Source organism: Squalius cephalus (genome assembly GCF_949319135.1).
Source record: "Squalius cephalus genome assembly, chromosome: 18".
Classification (NCBI taxonomy): domain Eukaryota; kingdom Metazoa; phylum Chordata; class Actinopteri; order Cypriniformes; family Leuciscidae; genus Squalius; species Squalius cephalus.
This window is the reverse complement of record NC_137139.1, coordinates 20,501,621-20,529,416: the sequence shown is the minus strand read 5'-3', so window position 1 is coordinate 20,529,416 and position 27,796 is coordinate 20,501,621. Positions and strand designations below refer to the sequence as shown.

The 27,796-nt window shown below is 36.9% G+C and overlaps 1 protein-coding gene across 1 annotated transcript in view; it reads left to right on the top strand.

Annotated features, from left to right (window-relative positions):
* noc2l (NOC2-like nucleolar associated transcriptional repressor) overlaps positions 1–26,918 on the top strand; it is a 29,736-nt gene extending 2,818 nt beyond the window's left edge. Inside the window, exons 5-19 of the mRNA XM_079848718.1 lie at positions 1,855–1,969; positions 2,060–2,153; positions 2,240–2,318; positions 2,408–2,518; positions 2,643–2,756; positions 3,611–3,799; positions 5,453–5,592; positions 6,166–6,277; positions 10,462–10,575; positions 13,076–13,177; positions 13,835–13,978; positions 19,954–20,067; positions 21,075–21,213; positions 25,822–25,917; positions 26,529–26,918. Coding sequence (XP_079704844.1) covers positions 1,855–1,969; positions 2,060–2,153; positions 2,240–2,318; positions 2,408–2,518; positions 2,643–2,756; positions 3,611–3,799; positions 5,453–5,592; positions 6,166–6,277; positions 10,462–10,575; positions 13,076–13,177; positions 13,835–13,978; positions 19,954–20,067; positions 21,075–21,213; positions 25,822–25,917; positions 26,529–26,659 — 1,794 coding nt within the window. The 3' untranslated portion in view covers positions 26,660–26,918. The remainder of the gene's footprint in view (positions 1–1,854; positions 1,970–2,059; positions 2,154–2,239; positions 2,319–2,407; positions 2,519–2,642; positions 2,757–3,610; positions 3,800–5,452; positions 5,593–6,165; positions 6,278–10,461; positions 10,576–13,075; positions 13,178–13,834; positions 13,979–19,953; positions 20,068–21,074; positions 21,214–25,821; positions 25,918–26,528) is intronic.
* The last annotated feature ends 878 nt before the right edge of the window (positions 26,919–27,796 follow it).

Sequence of the window (27,796 nt, the reverse complement as noted above, 5' to 3'; positions counted from 1 at the left end):
ATATTTTGGAACTCACACAAGGGGGAGCAATTGTTATTTCTGGTGAATAAGCACTAATCAGTGAAATGAAAGTTAGGGCAAGAGCAGAGACCCCATCACTACCATTCAAAAGTTTATTGTTTTTTTAATTCAGCAAAGATGTAATACATTTACCAAAAGCAGGAAAGACATTTATGTTACAAAAGATTTCTATTTCAAATAAATATTGTTCTTTTTTTCTATTCATCAAATAATAATAAAAAATTCTATAACAGTTTCCACAAAAATATTAAGTGCGTTACTGTTTTCGCATTGATAATAAGGCATGTTTCTTGAGCAGCAAATCAGCACATTAGAATGATTTCTGAAGAATCATGTGACACTGAAGACTGGAGTAATGATGCTGAACATTCAGCTTTGCATCACAGGAATAAATTACATAAAAAAAAAAAAAATAGAAAAGTTATTTGAAATTTTAATATTATTTCACAATATATTACTGTTTTTGATCAAATAAATGTAGCCTTGGTGAGCATAGACTCTTCTTTAAAAAATCCTTTGAAGGATAGTGTGTGTGTTGTGTATATACTAGAGGTGGGCATAGATTAATTTTTTTAATCTAGATTAATCTAGATTAATTTTGAAATTAATCTAGATTAATCTAGATTAAAATGGCTCATTTGAATTCTGCCGAAGGCATTCAGAGTATGTGTGCTACCCAAATAATGACTATAAAAGTAAGTCTTTGAGAACGGGTTTCTCAAGCCAGGTGGCGCATTAGACCAGGGGCTCATCTCCTGTTTCCAAAATGCATCACAAACTGCTTGAGAAAGCTGTTCTACTCATAGACTGTAAAAGGTTACTACTGTACTGTTACCGTCCGTAGGCAACATTAGGTAGGCCTATGTTATTATCAACTACTATAGGCTATCAATTAGGGATGGGCGATATGGCCTAAAATCCATATTGTGATATACATTGCAGCCTCTTGCGATAACGATATTATAATAAAACCATTTCAGAACAGGTTACACAGACCCTGCTAAACAACTGCTAAATGTATTTTTTTTTTTTTTTTGTTTTTTTGAAAGGGTGTATGTAGTTTTGAGAACATATATTGTGCAAAACTGTAAGTATACAACATAATTTTGCAGATAAATAAAATTTAAGTACACTAGCTGCAGAGACTTAAGTAGGTCTAATGTTTATTATGGCTTGGAGCTTATGAAACCCCAAATTTAAAATTAGAATATTGTCTAACTGATGTCTTTTCAGTTCAAAAGAAACACAACAACGATTCTTAAAATCAGGCGCTTTTAATAAAAAGAGATTATGTGCTACACCACTCACTAAGATATATTGGGAATAATACGCGCGCGCTGGTATTCAGTGATGTGTTTCGTTTTGAATTTGAGGTGGTAGAACGGATTAGTCGTGTGTTAACTTACCGAACTGTTACACCACACAGTCTACGTCGGACGGCTTAAATACAAACCAAGTCCAAATAATGGATGTTGCACGGATCTTTTACACCAGCTTTCACTTTCAGCCGTGTTTACTTAAGATGACGACGAATATGATGCGTTGCAGCCGGGTGTTCCTCGCGGCCGCGGGTAGATTGCGTCATCATAGCTTGTGTAGCTTGAGCCAGCTCCCAACGTTCCCAACCCAACTTGGAGAATAGATTAACGGCGATATTTTTTTTATCGCGCGATAAGAGTCTCGCGTTAACGCAGCGCGTTAACGCCGATAACGGCCCACCACTAGTATATACTTTTATTTTTTTATTTTTTGCTTCAAATCAGAGGCTGTAATGTTGTTCATCTGTGAGCTGGTTTGCTTCATGGTTCTTTTTTTATGTTTTTTTGTTTCCAGAAAGAGCCCACACCGAATTTGATTAGGGACATCACACAAGCCTTCAAAGCTGCTGTGGCTACAACGAAGGGTGACTCTGAGGAGCTGTGTCGATATACCATCTCAGACAGCTCGGGTAACTAACCGGCTTCTTTAGTGTACTCGTTTACACAACGAATATGTTTAATGTGCTCACTGACAGCCTTTATCTGTTTCCCATTTACAGTGTTCAATTCCCTCGTCCTGTTCTGTATAAAGGACATGTATGCGGCTCTGCACAAAATGCTGAAGCTCAAAGCTCCAGAGAAAGACCAGAAGAAGTAACAGCCCTGTTCTTCCTGCTGTATAGATGGATATTTGAATCTGTCAGATTTCTTTATAAAACATTGTTCATCTGTATTTTCAGGTTAATACTCCCATCCTCAAGTCCCAGGTGGCAGAAAAATCAGACTGATATTAAGATGTATGTCGCTGGTGTTGTTCAGGTAGATTTCTTTTTCAGTTTTCACCCACAAAATTTCAGAGCTTGAATCTGTGCTAAGTGATGTGTGGTTGTTTTTTTCCCCCTCCTCAGCTTCTCTCCAGTTTAACCCAGGCCACAGTCATAGCTGCAGTTCTCCGTCACGCCAACCAGATGGTGCCGTACTACCTGAGTCTGCCGAAACAGTGCAGGCTCTTTCTCAAAGTAAGCGCTTCAAATAGATGACACTAACTTAAAAACCAAAGTCGTGCTTAGTGCACTGAGATGGATGGTTTTTAATCAAACAATAAAATTCAGCATCTTCTGTGTTTTTCATTTGTGACACTAGAGCCTGATCAAACATTGGAGCACAGGAGAGGAGACCGTGAGGGTCCTGGCCTTTCTAGCTCTCAACAAAATCTGCCGGCACAAACAGGAAATCTTCCTAGACTCTGTTCTTAAGGTCAGTTTTACAGCACAGTGTAAGTTTATTTCACAAGTTATGAGATTTTCTTTTGCACTGAATGTCCATGACCACAATGTGCATTACACTTGGTGCTATGTTTTTTTTTCTTCCTCAAAAACAAAAAAGCAGCTAGAGAATGAGTTAAAAATAATGCTCAGATAGTGAAAATTTAGTCGAATATGGTAATCTACATTATGACATTAGAACTATTGACCAATGTCTTAAATCAAAAACTGATATATTGGTTGACCTCAGCTGTCATAAATCCACCACGAATTACTGACAATATTGCATCCACAACCATTCAAAAGTTTGGGGTCGGTAACATTTTTTTAAAATGTTTTTGAAAGAAGTGTCTTGTGCACACCAAGGCTGCATTTAAAAATACTGTAAAAACAGTAATTTAGTAAAACAATATTAGTAGAACTGTTTACTATTTCATGTGATGTTAAAGCTGAGTTTTCAGCATCATTACTCCAGTCTTCAGTGTCACGTGATCTTTCAAAAATCATTCTAATATGTTGATTTGGTGCGAGAAATATTTCTTATCATCATAAATGTTGAAAAAAGTTATGCTGCTTAAAATGTTTGTGGAAAACATACAATTTTTCAGTATTTTTGTTTTTGTTGTTGAATAGAAAGAAGAGCAAAGAACAACATTTATTCAAAATAGAAATCTTTACTTTTGATCAGTTGAATGTGTCCTTGATGAATAAATTAATAATTTCATTACCAAAAATTGTACTGACCCCAAACTTTGAACAGTAGTGTATATTAGGGGGGAAATGTATCAATTTATACATTCGTAATGATGAAATACTTCATTTCACACTTGATGTTTCTGTTTGCAGCAAATGTACATCGCCTACGTAAAGAACTGCAAGTTCACGTCACCCAACACTCTTCCCATGATTAGTTTCATGCAGCGGACTCTCACTGAGATGTACTCACTGGACACACAGGTGTCCTACCAGCACGCATTTATTTACATCCGTCAGCTGGCCATCCACCTCAGGAACGCCATGAATCTGAAGAAGAAGGTAGTTAGAAGTCTTGACAGCTTTTCTTCTGTGTGAGAAATAGGGTTGGGTACCGAAACTCGGTTCCAATAGGGAACCGGTTCCGACGTAAACGGTAGTAACCAGACCGAATAAGAACGAAACTTTCGGTGCCTGATTTCGGTGCCTGACGTTTTTTACCGCCCCCTATAAAACATCTCGCGGCACGAATGATCCAATAATAAATTTTCTCCAGTTAACCAGCAGAGCATTCATTTAGTTCGTTTGTTAAATAGATCTAGCGCTGAAATGTGTTTTTTAAATCAAGTGATCAAAGGGCTCGTTGCCGCTGCGATCAGTGGCGCGGATACAGTGTTTTCTCTTGGCTCGCGCACACCGCACTTTTCTTCTCTCGGACGCGCGCTTCAATACGTTGCGGAGATCGATCTATGAGGCGCCGTCTATATATGTGCGCGGAGAGTTTGTGTGTGCGTGCTCGCGTCTCAGATGAGTATGTGCGCGGAGAGTTTGTTTGTGTGTGTGTGTGTGTGTGTGTGTGTGTGTGTGTGTGTGTGCTCGCGTCTCAGATGAGTATGTGCGCGGAGAGTTCCGCGCGTCTCGTGTGTGTAGAGTTTGCGTGTGTGTGCGTGAGCGACTTTAGAAGTTGTGCATTATGTAGCCTATTAGTTTGAGCATTCAGTAGTATACATGTATGTGTGACTACCTAGTACATGTGTATGCAAGGGTTTCATGTGTGCGTGAATGAAGTTTGATTTAAGCCCTAGACGGCGCCTCATATCTATTCGTTCTGGTGAAATCTCAAAATATAATGGACACAAAGTGTCCCTGCTTGATATACAACCACTGATGAGCATAATCGGTTTAAAAAAATAAAAAAATAAAAAACTACAAATGCGGATTAGAACCCAAAACCTCTGACACGCTTGACTAAAGTTCAAGTTCAGCTGCCAGTGTTCCTCTTCGGGTAAGTCTAGTATTTTAATGCCAACTGCAAATCTTGAATATCAAGTATGAAGTATATCAATATCAAGTATATTTATATGGCTATACTGTGTGTTAAATATTTCTGCTCAGTGTCAGATATTTCTCTGTTTTGTAAAAGTCATAATATGAGAAGACAAAATTTTGATCTTAACTCAAGTGTTTTGTGCTACATCAGTAGCCTTTTAAAGGGCACAATTTTTCATTTAATCAGAAATCAGAAAATCTTTTTCAGAAAATCACACACACACACACACACACACACACACACACACACACACACACACACACACAGAGGTATTATTTTTTTGATAAAGTGTGTGCGGTTTAGTTTTCTTAAGTACCGTTTCAAGAACCGTTTAAGCACCGGAACCGTTTGAAAAATACCGAGTAGGTACTGGTATCGGATAAAACCTAACCAATACCCAACCCTAGTGAGAAATGACTATTTAAAGTTATCAATTCAATTAAAATGGACCGTATTCATCTTCTCAGTCTTGATTTTATTGTGAGTGATTCATCATGTTTGTTATTCCAAAGATTTTTTTCTCCTTTTCCGCTGACACTTTTAAGTAGCTTTTCAGCTTTGTTAGGTGTTCTAGCAAACTCTCACTCACTTTTCACAATTAAATCAATTTCTGATTTGCAGCTTTATATTGATCGGTATTTTTCTGTTTTGTGCGTTTTCTTCAGGAGACATTTCAGTCTGTGTATAACTGGCAGTATGTGCACTGTCTGTATCTGTGGTGTCGTGTCTTGAGCACCATTTACCCCAGTGAGGTTTTGGAGCCATTGATCTACCCACTGTGTCAAGTCATCATCGGCTGCATCAAGTATGATTGATTTTTTTTATTTACATTTTTTGCCCTTTTTTTGGTTTTCATTTTCTTTACATAGCTATTTCACCCACAAATGAAAAAAAATGAATATGGACATATTCTGCCAAGCTCCGAAAATGAGACAAAAATAGTCAAAGTAGTCCCATTTGCCCTGAGTATTGCCCCATAAAAATTTGTATTACTTCAGAAGACTTTGAATAAAGTGCAAATTAACCAATTTTATGGTGCTTATTTGTCAAGAAATTAATTCATTAATGTTTGGAACGATTTGAAGGCGAGTAAAAGATGACTATGTACATTTTTGGGTGAACTAATAATCCTTTAAATGTTACAAACTTACAAACTTTACCAGCAGGTGGCAGCATTTACCATATTTAAGTTTACAGCTTTCAGTATGTCAACTTGAGCTCAGAACTTTGAATACTACATTACTTTTTTGCCTGCAAATGTGAAGATTTAATAAAAGATAGAATCGTATATCATAAAAAAAATCCACATTACTTGTTTACATACAGAAATTCAGTTAAACTCTATCAGGTCAATAATGGCTATATGATGTGTCTGTAGGCTTGTGCCCATCTCCCGGTATTACCCTCTGCGACTGCATTGCGTCAGAGCGATCATCCTGCTGTCTGGCAAAACCAAGACATTTGTGCCCGGCCTGCCCTTCCTGCTGGAGGTGAGACTGGCATATCATACCATCATCACAGTCACTATTCCGATATCTCCCTAGCATCTCCCAGGCTGCCTTGAATAAACGGGTTCCTGTGTGGGTGGACGTGGTTTGGCCATGAGAACTGTACCCACGGCGTTTGTCATCACTGTTTTCCTGCAGTTAACTATAAAACTTTGCCATACTCTGACCTTTCATCACATCTGAAGTACAATAATAAGAATTCTTCATATGAAGAAACTGCCAACTAAAGAATCAATTACTGAGGTCAACTAGCTTTATTTATTTTATTTTATTTTTTTCTAAAACTTGTGATCTGGTTGCTTTTAAAGCAGATTAATTAAGAGATGCAACGTTTCAGAGATTGTTTTACCATGCTAACAATGTGATGTGGTTTAGCTTGCTGATAGACTAAATTCATCCCTTTCACTTCACTTCCATCAAAGTAGGTTTTTGTATCAAATCCACCAATTTAAACAATGCAAGACAATTTGAGAAATCTTTTTCTTTTCCACTGATGTCACATATTATATTAAATAACATTATTAAATAACATTAACCAATACCAAAATACACAAAAATTTAGAAGTTTAGGTTCAGTAAGATTTTTCACCAATGACCATTAAATTGATCAAAAGTCACAGTAAAGAGTATTATACATTATTTATTATACATTTATAATCTTACAAGGTTTCTATTTCAACTATTCATCATAGAATCCTGAAAAAAAATCAGATTTCCACTGAAATATTAAGCAGCACAGCTGTTTTCCCATTGATAGTAAAAATACTGTTTATTGAGCAGCAAATCAACACATGTGACACTGAAGACTGGCGTAATGATGCTGAAAATGTAATATTTCACTATAATACTTTTTATTGTATTTTTAATCAAATAAATGCACCCTTGGTGAGCATTAAAAAATGGTATTGTAGCTTTTTATAACAATTCCTGATGGATAAAACCAAGTCCAGCCTCGAACTTCTAAATCTGTCAAATTACAGCACTATTGTGGGTTGTTAACAGAAAATGGAATGTATCTGATTTTTAAACACAAACACCTGTGCAATATGGAAACTCCCTAATATTGCATCTGGTTGGACTCTGGTGAAGCCTAATTATTCAAAAGACCCACGGACTAGTCACTATTGAAAAACCAAGTAGTAGGACAAGACAAGCTACCTAAACGGTCGACAACCTTTAAATTAAAGACTAAAAGACGACAGCAGAGATCAGAGTGTGCGGTCTGCATGAACACGCATCCTAATGTGTGCGAACGCTGCACGTCTTCGTTTTTGGGAGAAGTAGAGGTCACAAACTGTCAACATTTTCCACAGTGTGAGGCGGGTGACAAAACATGTGTGTTTGTGTGTGGCTGGCGTGGGCCCCTGCGGTGACAGCTGTTGTGAGAATAGAAGCGTGGAGGCGACAGCAGCCGAGACCAACGGAAGGGAGGGATGGGGGATGGGGGGGTGGTCACTGCTTGGCTGCGATCTCCCACCAGTCCTGACCATACTGCGATAAAGCCTGGGGGGGAAGAGAGTACGTGTGTGTGTGTGTGTGTGCGCGCATGAGGGAGGTCTGTGGTTCTCACTCAGCTCTCAAATGTGTTGCGCGGACCACATCCTCTGTCAGTGTGGCGACTCCCACCGACCCCCTTCTTGCTCCCTGTGTTTATTTGTGATGTAGTCCACTTCCTGTTTTCGCACTCTTGTTAAAAGTAGGCGCACAGTGATGTTGAGTAGGGCATCTCTCTTTATTTTTCTCTTTTCCCGCTCTTTCTCTCTCATTTTATCAGAGCTCTATGATTTTGAGCTTCCTGTTGCAGTAGCCCCTGTGCGTATCAGGTTAGGACCATGCGCCACCACTTCCTCCTGTGTCCCGCAGGCGACACCACATCCGTTGTTTGTCCATGAGCACATGCACACATCTAGCTGGTTTAGATGACCTCGTCAAGCACTTTCAACTGCTCTCAAATGCAGAAGCACAGAGATAGACATGCGAGAAGTCACAACCATGTACCAAACTATGCGGCCTCACTTTTTGCAGGTGTGACAGCGTGTTTCAATCATTAGTTGTGGAAAAAGTATGGCGAAAAGTATTAATTCTAGTTTGTTGTTTGCAAATGAATATTGGAAATCATTTTATAATAATTAAAAGCAAACAAGTTACTTTTACTAAATAGCAGGTTTTGGTAACATTATTTTGCACTTCCAGCTTTATGGGCAAGTTAATTTAGTATTATGAAAATTGGTAAATCGAATACATTTTAATGAATCAGTTCATTCACAGTGTTCATGTACACTACTGTTCAAAATCAAATGTTTTTGTTATATAACAATAAGTAGATACAATAACAATAAGTCTCTTATGCTCACCAAGTCTGCATTTATTTTTTTAAAAATACAGTAAAACAGTAATATTGTGAAATATATATATTTTTTTATTATTGTTTTCTATGATAGTCTGATTTGCTGCTCAAGATGTATTTATTATTATTATCAATGTTGAAAACAGTTGTGATGCTTGAAATGTCTGTGAAAACAGTGATAATGTTATAAAAGTCTTAACTGTGGCTCTTGATCAATTTAATGCATCCTTGCTTAATAGAAGTATTTATTTCTTTAAAAATTGTTTAAAATAGTTTAAACTTTTGAATGGTGGTGTAAATTTAAAAATTGAGTCCTTGCAGTTCTCACAGGGTGCCTTTAGTTTTGTTCAGTGGAAATTCAGTATTTAGCGTTAGCTTATGTTAACATTGTTACCCTGTTTGATATCTTTTACCCTATAAATTGTGCTCATCTGCTCATTATTTTATATATAAAAAAAAAAACCATTGGCCTGAATTCACTTCATTTATACTGATATATAAACAGTACTGTGCGAAGTCTTGGGCACATTTGAATTTTCACCAAAAGAAATGGTTTTAAGCCAGTTATTGATATATTTTGCTGTAGTGTGTCAGTAGGAAATATCAGTTTAATTGTAATAATCCAGAGTTTTATTGTTAATTTTAATAATCCAGACAGATTTTTGTATGCACAAGGAGTCTGACAACAGCCGGTGCTCCACACGGAGATCTGATCCCACCACCATCGATATAGTGTGTGTATGTGTATATATATATATATATATATATATATATATATATATATATATATATATATATATATATATATATATATATACGCACACACACACACACAGAGGTTTATCTTTATATTCTTTTTGTATTTCTTGTAAAAAAACAAAAAAAAAACCTGGTGACAACAGCCGGTGCTCCACACACACACACATATATATATATATTATATATATGTGTGTGTGTGTGTGTGTGTGTGGAGCACCGGCTGTTGTCACCAGGTTTTTTTTTTTTTTTTTTTTTTTACAAGAAATACAAAAAGAATATAAAGATAAACCTCTAAATGTATGTGTGCATATATATATATATATATATATATATATACGCACACACACACACACACACACACAGAGGTTTATCTTTATATTCTTTTTGTATTTCTTGTAAAAAAAAAAAAAAAAAAACTGGTGACAACAGCCGGTGCTCCACACACACACATATATATATATATAATATATATATATATATGTGTGTGTGTGTGGAGCACCGGCTGTTGTCACCAAGTTTTTTTTTTTTTTTTTTTTACAAGAAATACAAAAAGAATATAAAGATAAACCTCTAAATGTATGTGTGTGTATATATATATATATATATATATATATATATGTGTATGTGTGTGTGTGTGTTTGTGCTTCAGGTTTATCTTTATTTTCTTGTAAAGAAAAAAAAAAAGTGGTAATCATTAATATAATTTCCTCAATCCGTTAATGAAGTAACAGGTCATCTGTATGTATTGGTTGGTAGTTAGCATAAGTGTAGTTGGCAAAGGTTGCAAGGGTTGCATGTGTTCATAATTACTTTGAGTAACTTGTTGCTTGGGATGCTTGCAGTTTGTATCAGAGTAACTTCTCCAACACTCGTCTGAGTTAGACACCCGAGTTAGATTTTATACTTTAAATTATTACTATAAGCCCTTGAGTAATTCTCTAGTTTGTGTTTGTCTGAATAATCAGTGGGTTACTGCTGTAGTGTTCTTTGTGTGTTTCTGTGCACGTGTGTCTGTGATGGAGTGCTCTGATGTATCTGTTTGTTCACTCTTCCCCCTCAGATCCTCCAGCAGGAAGACTTCAATAAGAAACCAGGCCGCATGAGTGTAAAGCCCATCAATTTTGCAGTGATCCTCAAACTCAGCAAGACCAATCTCCAAGAAAAGGCTTATAAGGTGACAGATCCTGTACATATGAGTTTCAGACCTTCATACATTCATAGTGAACATTTTCACTGTATAACTTAAACAAATAAATGCATATTCCTTAGGGTTTTTTAGTACCCATCACATTTTGGAAGATCTCATTTTGAAAGAAGTATGTTATGCTCACAAAGTCTGCATTTATTTGATAAAAATTAAGTAAAATCATTACATTATATATTACAATATTACATTTTCACACAAGTGAAGCGACTCAACTGACGCTGGTTGGTCTCATGACAGTAACAACATGGTGTATGTAGTACGTCCGAATTTCATTCATACCAACCATATTCATACTACATAGAACATACTTTGTATCAGTCGCAAAGTAAATTCAAATGTAGTACCTACTCAGACAGTACACGATTTCGGATGCAGCATGTGTTTGTGTAGTCTTCCAGTTTAAAATGTTCAACAAACAGATTTCCCTTTGCAGCGTTCTCTCCGTATTTACTATTCTTTGCATCATTTAGCCACAGCCTACAACGTGCTGGATTCTTCACTGGAAACTGAAAGGAACTTACTCTTGTTAAATGTTTACTCTTTGAACTCTTGCATCCAGGAACAATACAAGTCAGTGCCATTATGACTAAAAGTTTGCTAAGAAGTATTTCCTACTAAAGCAAGGCAGTATTTGACTCTGGTAACCATAGCAGACTGGGAGTGGCCTTAGATGGCAACATGCCCAGTGCATTATGGGTGTTGAAGTTGTTTTCTTTCCTTTTTTTTTTTACATTTCTACGATAAAGGCAGCCAAGTTGTATTGAAAGCCCGTTTTGCCAGTAGTGAAGTACCCATTTAAATGTGTAATATTTTTTCAGGATTCTTTGATGAATATAAGTTCAAAAGAACAGCATTTATTTTAAATCGGAATCTTTTGTAACATTGTAAATGTCTTTACTGTCACTTTTGATCAATTTACTGCCTTCTTGCTGAATTAAAATATTAATTTCTTTTTAAAAAAAATTGGTACCTAGCCCTAACAGTACAATAAATCCAAAATATTGAGCAAAAATGACATTAAAATGAAACTAAAAACCACAACATAAATGCATCAGATAAAGGACTGGATAAAGATGGCCCCTCCTCCTGGGCTGAGAGCCTGTCATGTGTTCATGCTGACTGGCTGTAACTGGATTGAGGTTAGGAGATGAAAGCCCGAACACGCTGCTACACAGGCTAAAGCGCCGCGCGCTGTGTCGCTGCCAAGAGGATTGCCACACAAGCTGCAGGGATTATCCTGCTCTCCTGGTTGGCACGGGGAAGCTTTCCAGTACATACACCCAGGCCAAGACACCGCAGCCACAGGCCCCCCGAGACGCCGCTCCACCCTTGCTGTCTGGGATCTCTGTCTGACTTACTAAATCTTAAATATTTCCCAACTAGTAAGGGCAGTTACGAGCAGGGCTTTCCCGTTTCCATTGCGGAGGAATGTGTTTGTGAGGGCTGCGGCTGTAAATTTTAGGTAGGGCAAGGGATTTAGGTCTGATCCCTGCCCTAAACCGGGTCAGGATTAGTGTGAATGCTTTTATGCCAGGTGTTGAGTAGAGGTGTGAATACTTTGTGGGGGGCAGCCATTTTTGTGTAGGGAAAACTGATTGACTGATAGACATGTATGTAACCTCCTCAGGGACACTAGGCTACTGCTACTATGACTATTTCAATTTTTTTCCTCATTTTGACATGTCAAATTGATATCCATTAAATAAATAAAAAAAAGTGTATCACTGTTTCCACAAAAATATTAAGCAGCACAACTGCCTGCAACATCCAACATGCTCTGCGAAGATGTTTCTTGCCTGTGTACATAATCCAACTATAAATAATGAGCAAAACGGAAGGCCTAAAACACTCCAAGTATGTGAACGCAGACAGTCCCAGCTACCCAAATTCGACATTGTGCAAGTATGCATTACATTGTAAGTATTGCCGCAAGAGAGCCTGTTATGGACATAAGCGTTAACTCTTTTCTTTAAAAAAAAATCTTTTTCACTTGTAAGTGCACATCCATCAATGCTTTTTTCCATTTAAAAAAAGCAAGGTCTTGAGACACGTTGTTTTAAAAGGTGAACTTATTATAACTTGAACGCTGTGTTTTTAGAACTCCATGTCACTACAAAAGATGTGAGATGAATTGTCAAACATGTCCATACAGTTGAATGCAAAAACGCATTCTGTATGAACAGCCCTTAGCAGACAGTCTTGCTAAGTAAGTTAGCTAAAGTCAAAGATGTCAGTAGCAACCCTGAGTTACACATTAGGATATCGTCGCTGTTGGGCTGTAACCTAGTATCTCCACGGTTAATAACTCCAAAAACTCTACTTTTCATAAGATGGGAAAAAACACCGCCTCTGTTCCCTACCATCACAAACATGTAACTAATCCACCCGACAGCAACGGTATGTTTCTGGCCTGAGAATGCATCTCATGTGCTGAGTTTTGAATGTCTATGTGTTTTCACTGTTCCAGGATGGTCTAATGGATCAGTTGTATGACCTCATTTTGGAGTACTTCCACACTCAGGCCTGCGCCATTGGCTTTCCTGAGCTGGCCCTGCCTGCCATCGTTCAGGTACTGTTCTGGACAAATGCTTTCACTCTTCCACTTTTCTTTCTAACAGTTACCACATCAGCAACAAGTCATAATAAGTGAAAGTTGTGGAGCTTGTACACCAGTTGTATTTAATGGTTCTCATTCTCACAGATCAGATCACACATACAAACTTATTCACAGGCTGTAGTCCAGCTTCTTCAGTCCTCACACCCCAACATAAACATCCCAATACTTACACTAGCAACACAGCATACACTTACACTGCAGTGTTCACACTAACACAGTACACAAACACACTTCTTTCACCATTACTTCTTTCAGCCCTCTCTCTCTCACACACACACTCTGGCCACATCCTCTGCTCTGGCCAAAACCAAGCTCTCCTCACTGCTGTTTAAAAATCCGGTTTTGAGTATTTATTCTTTTTGGCCCAGTCAGGTTTATTTATAATATCCACTCCCGGTTCTTCCGTACTTTTCATTGGCAGAATTTGAATTCCAGATTTAAGCTAAACATTGAACAATTGAATCTACACAGAGAGTTATTAGAACTATATGAATTATTTGAGCATAGTTAGAAATTCTATCTGCATGTGGCTCCGTAATATTCACATCATTTTTATGATATTTCCATTGTTTGCTCTTTCTCCCTCTGTCTCTCTCTTGTTGGTCTCAGCTGAAAGCGTTCTTGAAGGAATGCAAAGTGGCCAATTACTGCAAGCCGATGCGCCAGCTGCTGGAGAAGATACAGGAGAACTGCAACCACATCACAGGACGAAGGCAGAAAGCTGCGTTTGGCGTGGCTGATGTCACAGCTGTGGTGAGTACAAGAGATTGCGTGTATCATTTTATACCAGGAACAGACCGAACATTTGTTGAAGTCGACATAAATTTAAAATGGATTAATTTACTTTCTTATTACATGTACCTGGCCTTATGCAAGATAATGCTATGATTTAATCTAAAAGTATCATAAATTCCATTAGTAAAATGTAGGCCTTGTATCAGAAATAAAATATAAATGAAAAAAATATATATAAAAATTAACCATTAATGTAAATGTTGAACAATCAGAAACCAGTAAAATCCTAATTGATGAAAATAAGTCCCGCCCTACATTTTTTTCACTTTAAAGTTCCCATCACTGTAGATGAGTGTTTTGTGTCTTAGCTTATACTTTTGCATATAGGTAATTCTGCCTACATTTTTTATATATTATATTCATAATATATAAAAATATTTAATTGATATGTATATAGTATAATTATATTACAGTCTGTATATTATATTATATTATATAGTTATATTTCACAATAATAAAATTCATAATTTTGATTCTAATAATCATTTTCATATTTAAAACTTTAATCGGTTACTTTTATTTTAAGGTCATGTAGTTACATTGTACTTTCTCAAGTAAGTACTGACTAATATAAATGAACTACAAGTACTTACAAAATAGTTACGGTTAGGGTTTGGTTTAGGGCTGGTTTCTTGTAATTAAGCAGAATTGACTGTTATTACTATGGTAAGTACATGTAGTAACGTGTAACTACATCACCTTAAAATAAAGTACAGATTTGCTTCTGCATTAGTAATTTTTATACATTTACATTTTTGTACATTTGCTGTCTATTAGGGATGTGACAGTGATGAAATCTTTCCCTCTTTTGCACCTCGCTTTTAAATCGCTAATAAGCAGAGTGAGTGTTTTCAATGAATGAACTGAACTGAAAATGCTCCATGCCAGTGGACTCGCACTGTAATGAATGCCAGTGCAGTCGTGAGCATTTTACTTTCGCTTTTGAATTGGCTGCAATTCGGGGGCGGCAATTGCTTGAATGATGGGTTCACTATTATTCTTCATGAAAAACACATCTAATCCTTTGCAGGTTCCCTGTTAGAATTGGGTTTAAATCCAAAATATTGCCAAATAGTTGCTTTTAGTGTAGTATCTGTTCTCTAACTGGGGGGCGATGCCACAGTGGGCAAGTGATGTAAGGGATAGTTCATCCAAAAATAATAATTCTATTATCATTTAGTTGTTCCAAACCTGTATGTTATTCTTTCTTCTGAACACAGAAGAAGATATATTGAAGAATGTTGACGTAGCCATTGACTCGTAGTATTTTTTTCTATTCAATGGAACTCTGTTTGGTTACTCAGATTCTTCAAAATATCTTCTTCTGTGTTCGGCAAAACATTGAAACAACTGGTGTGGAACAACTTGAGGGTGTATAAATGATTGAACTATCCCTTTAACTACTTTAGCACCCATTGAATGAGTGTTTTTTTTAAAAAAAATTTAATAAATTTTTGACAAATTCCTTCAAGCCAAGGAAGTTTTTTTTCTCCTTTCTAAGTTTTTTTTTTTCCAATTACACAATGACTGTAACAGCACTTCTAAGTCAGACATTTGTGAGCTGTGGGACCAGACATGGCAGTCCGATGTTTATTTTAGTTGTAAAAGCGGACTGTTATCCTTGCAGTTCCTCTTCTTTCCACCCACCTCATACACCACCCTGCCTTCCGTCCCCCCGCAGGTGACTGCTGGTCACCCACAGTCTTCGTCTGTGTTTGCGTGTTCAGAGCCCTGCGTGTTTACGTGTGAACACATCTGAGTGTGTGTTGCTGTGGCCAGTTGAAAACAGCATGTGGCGGTTGGCCTGAGGCCTAGTTGACCACACCACCTGCAGGTCAGGAAGTGCAGTCACAGGTCCTCAGACAGACACACGTGGCCACCGTGGCACAGAGTACTATTACGACCGTAGCCTGATGCTGGGTCGGTGGCGGATATGAGAGCAGATGAAAGTAATGGAGCGGAAAGCTTTCTAATGCCATTTCTCTCAGCGAGAGACTCTTGAGGAGGACGAGCAGACATTAAGTGCTTTGTTTGTGAGCGTCTGGTAACGTCAATCCAGTAGCAGATTGGAGCAGACTTTGTGCTAGCTGTTTGTTTATTGTAGTTCTGAGAATGTCACTTTATTTATATATATATATATATATATATTTTTTTTTTTTTTTTTTTCAATTTTAGCTTTTAGTTAGTTTTCATTGTGCATAAATCATATTTTTTATTATTTTTTTGAAAATTAATTTCCGTTTCAGATATAATGGGATTAGTGTGTGCATAGACACTTCTAGTTTCACCTGATGCCAATGCAGAGAGCTGGAGAATGAGAATGGAGAAAGTCAGGTGAATGACTTATAAGGGTCCTATTAGCCCATTCCCTTTTACGAAGTCTTGATTTTGTTTTTGGGGTGTACTATAATATGTTTTCATGCTTGATTGTACAAAATACACATTATTTTTCTCATATTTTACATTATTGCAGCACCTCTCTCCCCGGTCTGGCTCGAACACGCTGATTTCGATGAAGCCCCTCTTTACGAAATGTGCTGTGATTGGTTAGCTGGCCCAGTGTGTTGTGATTGGCAGTGCTTTGCATGTGTTCGGGAAATGTCCCACCTCTCCATAACTGCGAGTTCTTCTCTAGTGTAAATATTGAGGATGGCGTCAATTTCAAACTAATTCAAGCCAAGACCCTGACAATGCTAACGAACAAGAGGAGAACGAGATGTGCAGAACGGATTTCATGCACATACTTTGCAAGCACGGATTTCATAGGACATTTCAGACTGTAATTTTCGTGTACATTATAGATACAATGTTATCCTCCATTTAATCGTGATATAATAACATTTTAACTGACATAAGTAAAAAATATATATATATCTTAAATGATTATACCCATACACTGGAAACTTGTAGCCTACCTGGATCAGAAATATGTTTTGTGAGAACAGACTACTCAAATGAAAGCTTACAACAAGAATAGCATTGATTAGAGTTGTTTGCAAAAATATCCTGTAAACCTTCACACGTTTGCTAAAGTTACTAAAGTTAACACAAACAGTTTTCAATATAGCTAAGTAAAAATAAGAGTTAGACAATAAAGAAAAGAAAATAGACACCAGACAGACAATGATTTATGCAACAGATGCTCTTTCTTTACTCGTCTCACAAAAATGCAGTAATTAATAGAAGTGCACAGCTGAAATACAAACACTGAACATTGTATGCAAACCTATAATAATTCAATTACATATTAAATAATAAACATTTGATCTTGATTAGGGTAGAGTATTGTTCCACGCAGAAAGAGAAGTCTGTTTTGAGCCATTTAGTCCCACGGCAGTCGGAACAAAATCAGGACATGTATATTATACACTTGAGGGTTTTGTTTGAATGCAATCCCTGTGGATTTTCACTAAGCACTGAGCCTGAACTGCAGAATCAACAGGAGAAAGAATGCAAGTTAATCTCAGTGTATCTCGATGAGGTAATCTGTTATTACCGCCCAGAGGTACACAATAATATAAGAATCTGATAGACCACCATCTTCTCTTTATTAAACTTTTTTTCATTATTATTATTTTTATACCTAGCCAAGTTTAATTTATAAGTTTCTCTTTACAGTAAATGCGAACGTCGCTAAGACCGGAAGAGTATGAGCGGAAGGAAATGTGCGCACACTCGCATCACCGAAGCTCACAGGCGCCATCTTGTGCACCTAACCCTAGCACCTAAATTATTTAATAATTTATTAGTTATTTCGATAAACATGTAATTCAAATTCAACACAAAATATGCATTAATTTGATTAACGTATATCATTGTAATCCATTTCAGATTTCAGTCGCTAAATATAGCATACAGAAAATGAACTATTTTGTTTGTTATATATATATGTCAATCAGATGCCCCCTTTCCTGTTTGATTTTGCATCTATTTTTGGCACAATAAACTAGATCAGACCATCTGACATTGATTGGAATTAAAAATATAAATTAAATTGGCAATATAAAATAAATTTTCTTTGTAATTCTATTTAGTTTTTCTTTATATTGTAGTGCACATTTGTCCATTTTTTCCTTTTTGGATTTTTTTTTATTTTTTTATTTTTTATTTTTTTTTGTGATATTTTTTGTCTTCATAACCATTTCAGTTAACAAAAACCCTAGTGCTGACTGGGATGATAATGACGAAGTTGGTGGGGAGAAAAAAAATGAGGGGACGGCAGGGGTGAAGGTTGTGAAAGAAGGTGAGAAGTTGCTTCCTCTCTGGGGCGAGATCTCTGCTCCATTCATCTCCATCTCCGCTCTCATTTGTCACCCCTGCCGATGCACAGCCCGTTCATCTGTCCTCCCCGCCCCTTGCTGTCTCTGGAACGACTCATGCTTCTGATAAATATTTAAGGGCATTTAAGACTGAAATGCAGGAGGGGTGGACGGGTTTTTCTCTCCTCTGTGTAATGTTGAGCTGTAGGGAGAGATGCAGTAGGGCAGAGCATGCAGACAGCATGGCACCACGCCGGGGTGCGTCTGTCGCCAGGCTCTGGCCAGCAGGGAAGATGTCCTTTAGTAACGAGGGTGGCATGGCAAACTTCTCACCCGGCACTGCCGCCAGCACAGCTGCATAAAGCCGCTTGCCCCACGGATTAGTCCAGCAAACAAATATCTGTCTCTGTGGGTCGTGCCAGGGCCTTCAACAGCTCTAATACTACCACACTATGACACACTTCACACAGAGGTTAAATATCTACCTACCTATATTATACCAATATAATACCTACCTACCCACCTTCCTAATGTTATGTTAGTATTATTTATATTCCATTATTTATTTATATACTGCCATTAGTTTTTTATTCAAATTTTGAATTAGCTTTCATTTTTATATTTTTAGTTTTAATTTAGTTTTTAGTGATTTTCTAATGTGCTTTTGTCTTTTTTTTACATTTATGTGTAAATAGTTTTAATTTATTTCCATTTCCATTTTTTTCATCTGTCATACTTACTAAGATTTACATATTTATTTTACTAGTACATAAGTTAATATTGAGCAACATAGACACTATATGCCCAGCTATTTTATTTATTATTATTATTATTATGCTTATATGACATATCAACACTATTAAACTTGAAATTCTGTGTCACCCGCTTGAATGGCATTCTAACCATTGCAATGGCTAAAACAATGCATTGTGATTTCTTGCGGTTCATTTTAACCTCAGTACCGTAGTGCGCCAAGTGATCGCATCAGGATTTCTTTCCAGAATGTGCACAGCAGTTATTGAACAGATGCTTCAAAGGATGAAGCCCCCAGTTTGCCATAGAGCTTAGCCTTGCTGGTCATGTACACATCTGTTAGCTTTGTTAGCGTCTGTTGTATATTGCGCCTTTTTGTAGCTTTGATCATTTTCACTATTCTACAAACTGCTGCAAATTGTTATAAATAAGTTTAGCTAACTGTAGACTGAAGTTGAGATTTATTACGGTCTATTGGATTTGGAGGTCAACTAATCTCATTTTACCTGATCAATATCATCCACAAAGACCTTTAAGGAAAGACTGGCGGAGATTCACTCTCTTATACCCCTGCCCCTTTATCCTCCTGCGAGCCATTTATCTTTACTTTTTGAGAGCGTGGTCCACTTCAGTTTTTGAAAATTGCTCCGATTGGCTTGATTCTTTATTAATATTAATTTAGGGTGTAGTGATAGACCCTACAAACTTTCAATTTTCTTAGATGATACAGTTTTTTAGGGGGTTATTGATCCACAATAACAGAAGAGGCCTGTGTGTACTTGTCATGTCTTACAATTGTAGGCTGTAAGTTTATGGCTTTATTTTGTTTTGAATGTGTATTCAGATCCCTTTTGTTTAGCTCTCCTGTGGGTGAACATGCAATAACATTTGTTGTGTGTTTTTATTTTGGTGTGTTTACAGGCAGCCTGGGAGAAGCAAGTAGCAGAGGAAGGCACTCCCATCACTAAATATTACAGCCAGTGGAAGAAACTTCGTGAAAAGGAGATTCAGCTGGAGATCTCTGGGAAAGAAAGGGTAAAAATGGCAAATCCACAGCAACTATTACCATTAGACCAAAATAATCCAAACCACACTTTTCAGCGTAAGCTGGATTTAGACAGATCGGGGCTGTACACTCATCTTTCACCAGTGGGAGCCGCAGTACAATGCTTTAGTTTGATCCTCAGAAAGAATCAAATCATTTTGATTATATATATATATATATCGAGACCGCTGTTTAGCCCAGTGCTATTTTAATGCTAGTCTTAAAATTTAAACACACAGTTGTGATCATCTTTGTGAAAACTGTAGTGCTGGTTCTGTGAAAGCACCTACTGTGTGTGTTCTTGTATGTGTGTGGAGCTGGAGCATGTCCGTAGGGAGATAATGGAGATGACACCAGGCGGAGTGTTGGCGTCTAGGAAGCGGCAGATTGGCGGAGGAGGCGGCAGGGCTAGTGCTACAGGAAGAGTATTATAGCGCTCAGGGCTGCGTCCCAGGCTTTGATCCACCGAGTCCCCACGCTCAGATCTGATTACCTCTCCCTCCTGCCTCTACTGCCTCTGCCACTTCCTCCATCAATACACACACACACACATACTTAAATCCTATTATTTTTTTAGGGGAGAATACACATTTATTACCTTTTTGTTTAAAAATTCTATTTTTCTCACTATTATATTATAATTATATATATACATTTAAATCCTTTGTATTAGTAAGATATCTATAGATAAAAGAAGTTCAATTTTCTGTTTGCTCATTTTGTGACATCTGATGTTAATGAGATGGAAGGAAACTCGCAGAATAGCTCATTGTACAACTAGAAAAAAGTTTTTTTTAATAAACAGTTGTAGATGTCTCAACCAGATTTGATCTTAAACTAAATCTGAAACAAAACCAAAAAAAACCAGAAGCATTATGCTTAACGTCGTATTCTCATTAACGTCATATCTGCAGCTTTTGTTCACGTTTTTTCCCCTTTTGATGAATATTTTAATATAAAGATATTTTTTTCTCTTTCTCATCGCTTTGTAATTTAGATGGAGGATTTGAATCTCCCTGAAATCAAGCGCAAGAAGGCTGATGAGAAAAAGGCTGACAAAAAGGAGTTCAAGGGTCTCTTTGATTCAGATAATGACGATGATGATGATGACGACGACGACCTGTTCAAATCCAAAGGTAAGTCTTCATGTTAATATACTACTCTGTTCCCTCATTGCAACTAATGTATATACCTTACTAACGTGCAATGGGAAAGATTTTTGTTTTCCTGTAATGCCTTTCTTTGTCACTGGGAGGCTGCTGTCCATTGCACTGCGCTGTCAGAAGATTCTCTTATCAGAGATGAGAAATACAAAATGTATTCAAGTTAGTAGTAGTAGTAAAGGAGTCAATTTTACCCAACAGATCTATTGAACTTTATTTGAACTCTGATTAAATATTCTTCTCAACCCATTCTACTTCTCTATAGCAGCATTTCTGCATGAAATGGGAACTTTAGCAAGAAAAAAATGTAGGATGGGTCTTGATTTTCTTCATTGCTGGTTGTGAACTGGTTGTGAAACATGGTCTCTATATGACAGGATTAGAGAGGAAGCTATCAGCTGAAGGGGAAAGTTGTTTTAGAGGTGGAGCAAGCTATAACATTGATTTGTATAACAAAAGATTGTAAAGATAAATATTCTTTCTATATTTTAATATGTGCAGATGAATCATGCACAAAAAGTTAAGGAATGTATATTAAGAAATCAAACTATTTTGATTTCATTTTGGCTTTGAAAAGTTGTTATATTAATTTACAGTTCGAATATCATTAATTTACAGATATCGAATATTTATGAACATTTACAGTAGGAAACGAAACTGTATATATATATAGGGCTGTCAAACGATTAATCAGGATTAATCGCATCCAAAATAAAAGTTTGTGTTTACATAATATATGTGTGTGTATGGAGTATAGTTATTTTCTATATATAAATACACACACACGCATATATATTTAAGAAAAATTTGTTATTTATATATAAAATATTTATATATAATATAAATATATATACACAGTATATACATGCAAATATTTCTTAAATATATACATGCATGTGTGTGTATTTATATATAGAAAATAATTATACACCGTACACACACATATATTATGTAAAAACAAACTTTTATTTTGGATGCGATTAATCGCGATTAATCGTTTGACAGCCCTAATATATATATATATATATATATATATATATATATATATATATATATATATATATATATATATATATATATATATATATATACACACATACATACATACATGCATGCATGCGCGCACGCACACACACACACACACACACACACACACACACACACATATCCATTCCATTTCAGTTGTATGAGCCCAGTATCTCTCTCTCTCTCTCTCTCTCTCTCTCTCTCTCTCTCTCTCTCTCTCTCTCTCTCTCTCTCTCTCTCTCTCTCTCTCTCTCTCTCTCTCTCTCTCTTCTCTTTTTCTCTCTGTGTGTGTGTGTGTGAATGGATCTCAGTGGAGGGCAGGTCAGCTGTCAGACGTGCACTTGCCTCTCCTCTTTAACTCTATATCTGGAGTTGTGTGCTGGGTCATGTGTCGGACACATGCCACACTCTCCCACTCCTCCCGCCCTTGAGCCGACAGCCGCAGAAAAAGTCCCATGGAGGTGGGAGGCAAGAGGAAGTTTTTGTTTTTTTCTTTTCTTTTTTTTTATACATCTGGTGCTCGTTGTGTGGAGTCCTTACAAATCTCTCTCTCTCATTCTGTCGGTCTCTCACTCTCTTACTCTGTTCTCTCTTACAGGAAGCTTTTTTTTTTTGCATACTTGGATCCCAGTGGGGGTTTGTAATTCAAAACATTCGCTTGGAAAGATGTTAGTGGCCGCTCCTTCACCACACGGCTTAACCGGCCCCATACCTCCAGCGTTTAGACCCGGAGAACAGAGTCACATGACCTCTAATATATTAATTTGTGGTCTCGGTTGCATATTGTCAAACAAAAAGCCCTTTTTTGTTGTTGATTTGTTGTTCTGTTCTACTCTTTTTACCAAACCAACAAATATATTTCACTTTTTCACACTTTTGATTAAGAATTCACTTCTGCAGTTTGTTTTATGGCATTCACATGGCAGAGTTTCAGTGTAAGTGGCTGTAGAAGTTAGAAGAGGGCTGGAAAAGACAAGAGTGGAGGTGGAAGGAAGAAGAGACTATTTATAATGTGTTTTTTTTGTTTTTTTGTATGGCATACCAATATTTACGTGTCCATACCCTGGATGCTAGGCTAATACAACTTCTGACTATGAGTTGAAGACGTGACTGGTTTTGCTGGAGCTTGTTTTGAAGCAGGTTGGTTACCTTAGCATCAATCAGTTGCTGATGGATAGTATAATACAAATATAAATAAAAATGTACCGACAGTGAGCTTTATGTGTACAATATTTACACATAATTTAGTTTTATAAACCCCCATGCACATTTAATTAAAATAAATTCTAGAGATTTCTATGATTCATGCATGTTTTAAAGAAAGTACACACATTAAATTGATCAAAGGTAACAGTAATTACATTTATTTTAAACTGCTCTTTTGACATTTCTTTTTTTTTTTTAATCAAAGAGTCCTAAGAAATATTTTCCACAAATATATTAAGCAGTGCAACTGTTTTCAACACAAGAAATGTTTCACCAATCAGCATATTAGAATGATTTCTGAAGGATCATGTGACACTGAAGACTGGAGTAATGATGCTGAAAATTTCGATTTACCATCACAAGAATAAATTACTTTTTTAAATATATTACAATAGAAAACAGATATTTTAAATTATAATAATAATAATTCATATTAATAATTCAGTCATCCACTACAGTTGAAAAGAGAAACAATTTTCAAACGGTTCATACAAACTTTTTTTTCTCTCTGTAAATGCACGCTTGTTATAGTTCTCTTCTCTAAACTCTTTTTGGTTTGTTTGTCTATGAAGTTATGATGTGCTTCACCACCTGCCAGGTTTGTCTACTTTTTCCCTACTAATGTCATGTTAGTTTGTCATTTTGATGTCGCTGCAGTGTGCCAGGACATTTAATGCTGTCGACTTTCTCAAAGACTTGGCTCGAGGCTCTTCCATCTTAATGTGTGTTTGCTCATTTTGTAAACTCCCTGATCTTCAGTGTTCCTGTGTTGAGGCTGTTTTCAGTGCTGAGAGCAACATGTAGATTGTGTCTTTGATTTGTTTCCCCCTCCTACATCATCACTGTATTGATCAGCCCCACAGGCAGTCATTGAAGTCTTTGCCTCGTGCTCCTGGTGGACTTTCTGTACCCTCTCTGAACTCTACGGTCAGCCGTCCAGCGGTTATATTAAGATGCATGAGCCCGCTCTCAGCAGCGAGGTGTGCGCATGGTGTTGAGCGCGGCTCCCCCTCTGGCTGGCTCCAGTGTGTTCTGGGTAATTAGGGTGGAGGGTGTCTATGCTGAAATTCACCTCCCAGGCAGCATCGTATCAAATCCCACTTCAAAGCTCAGGGATTTCAACCTTGCTTCTTCAGAGAGCACGAGACTCTCCCACACACACCTCTGGATTAGCGAGGCTAAATTGCCATCAGAAGCTAGCCTTTATTTTTGTCATGTAAATGGTAACCTGTGCGTGAGCAGCATGGGTAGGTCAGTGGTGTAGTTTCGTCTCTAGATGAACGCTTGCGCTTTGTTGAGGGTTTATTGGGAATCCACGTGTGCAGAAGTTTCTTGAAAATGTTAAATGTTGTTATTTATAACACTTAGTATTCACTAGCAGAGCAAAAAGTGAAAGGGATTTCTGAAGTCAGTCAGTCGAAAAAAAAAAACGATTTTAGAGGCAGACCAAGTCATTATACTTTGTTTAGTGATGCACCAAATTTTTTTTTTTTTTTACAGAAACACTGAAACTGAAGTAAAAGTTTAAATTTAGCCGTGAATCAAAACTGAAAATAACATTTATTTTATAATTAATCAAATAAAAAATGTATACAGTGTTTATATACATTTGTATTCAAACATTTCAATTGTACATGTTTTTTATATCAAATTTGCAACGATATAATTGTTTCTACTCCAATTCGTTGTTGAAATACATTTAAAAGGTGGCTGTAATAACTAGTTTTCATGACACATTCATTCATTCATTCATATATATATATATATATATATATATATATATATATATATATATATATATATATATATATATATATATATATATATATATAATGAATATGTAATAATGCAAATAATGCAAAATGTTTAACATTCTATATGTTTAACATTTATTTATATATGTTAACTATATATATATATATATATATATATATATGTTAAACTATATAGTAACTGTTTTCTAGCTGACTAACTTGCTATTGATTGATTGAATTGCATTTCTGAGATATATATAAATTAAACCACCGGTTTTGGCAATGATTTTACCCAAATGTTTTTTTGTTTTGTTTTTTGGTTGAATATTTTCAGTTGACAAAGTTTCAGTGCATCACTACTACTTTTGATAAAAGTTATGAAGATTTCTTTGATTCCTATTTTTTTGAAGTGACATGCACCGAACAATCAAGAACGGTCTGCTTTGATTTGATAACCTTAAAATGCAAATTTAATCAGCCTGTTCATCTGACTTTTTCAGTATCAGGAAGTCCATTTGGATTAGAAATTGTACTGAATGAATGAATAAATGTAAATGATTATTGTTCTGAAGACATTTTCTAATTTTCTTTGCAGATGAACAGGGTGACTCTGATGAGGTTGATGAAGGCCTAGAGGACCTTTCAGACCTGAGCGATGAAGAGGATGTAGATGACTTGGAGGATGATTCTGGTGATTATATGTTTCTGTAATAAGCTACGGTTGGCTTAGCCTGGTAATACCAAACTCTGCTACTTCGCTTTGCTTCGTAGACAGAGTCTGGCATGGCATAATTGAAAAGCGTTTTCTTTCTCGCGGGGGGGCGCTTGTCTGAAGTTTAAAATCATTGGTTACCCGTAAGCCAATCACATAACGTTTGGTTACGGCGTGTGTTATGCGCATGCTCAGCCGAATCTAACTTCCACTGTAAACACATGTATGATGCGAAAACAAAACCATCGAGCGAAATACCGGAGTGAACAGGGCTGTGAACGACTTTTGCAGATTATGTGAAGTAAATCTACGCATCCACGGTACAATCAGCGTCTACGTCACGGCTCTCAGCCCGCCCTCTGTTCGTTGATTGGCCGGCTGTTTTCAGGCCGGGGGAAAACGGTCGCTATCTCAGACTGAGTACAGAAGCGAAATGAAATTGAGCGGAAGTACGAAGTCTGACGTAGTCAGGCTACGGTTGGCTCTGTTTAGGACTAGATATTCAATGTATTCAATTCAGGATCCCCATCTTATTTTTCAACCATCTTAACTGTATGTAGCATACCATTTATCTGTTTTCTATTCTCCAGATGGTGACCAGAAAAAGCCCTCGTCTTCTAAAGGCAAAGCACCAAAGAAGATGTTGAGCACAGAGCTAAAGGAGGTCGCTGAGGGAGAGGAAGATAAGGTTGAGGACCTAGAGCTCTCTGATCAGGACTAAATTTATATCAAAGGAACATTTCTATTTCACATCCAAACATGATTGATACAATTATGTTATTAAATGAAAAGCTCACCAAGACATGAATCATTTAGGGGTGAACTGTTCCTTTAAGTGCCATGTACAGCCCCTGTTATTACATTTCTATTTTGCATCATTGTATTTTATAAAGTGTACAACAAAACAGATGGACTTCTTTTTCATCTAACGACCATTAAAGATGGTCTGAACTTTGTTTTAAAACCACATAAAGGTGTCTTTTTTTTTTCTTCAGTGTTCTTCAGATATGTTGCATTGTTGTGCCGAGGGCACTGCTTGTGTTTAGGGGTGGTGAATGGGTAAACCAGAGGCGGAGGTGGAGGCACGGGGTACGGGGTCAGCCCTGAACACCAGGCTGCCAAACGCTCGTATCATCCACTGCCAGGCTGTGCTGCCCAGGTGGGGAGAGAGGAAGAGAAGAAAACAGAGAGCAGCCTGTTCTCTCGCCAGAACATCTCTCCCCTTCAGTGCTTTCACATCACTTTCTGAAAACACTTGGCTTTTTCTAAATGTTTTAAAGCAGACAGAACTCCATGCAGCTCTAGTAGTGCTGTAGGAAATTGGTTAAAAGAAACGTTATCTACTTGAATAGTGCAACCAAAAAAATTCACATCATCCTTATTTAGATTATTTGTTAAATCATTTTGCGAGTGCAATTCAAAGAGTTGTCTTATCCAGTTTGTGAGTGAATTGGATCTAGTAGTTAACTATCAGCTGGTAGCAGCTTTAAACAGTTCAGTTGGGTGAGGTAGATTATGCACTGATGACTAGTTTAAGGCTAGTTTTAAACCTAGCGTGATAAAAGTTGTCGATGTGACATGCTATATTCCAAGTCTTCTAAGGTGAATTAGAAGGACCATTCAGAAACGTCCTGTTGCATTCTACATGTTGTCACTTCTTTAATCTCTCCATCATTGTCCGACTTTGGTTTGAACATAAAAGGCAGAACAGTTCCTGACATTTTAGTGCATATCTGCAAGCTGTGCTGGGAGCATCAGCTCATTTGCATTTAAAGGGACACAAAAAAACAATACGTTTTTGCTCACCCTGAAAATTGACAATTTTAACATGCAATAAAAAAAATATCTGGGGGGTATT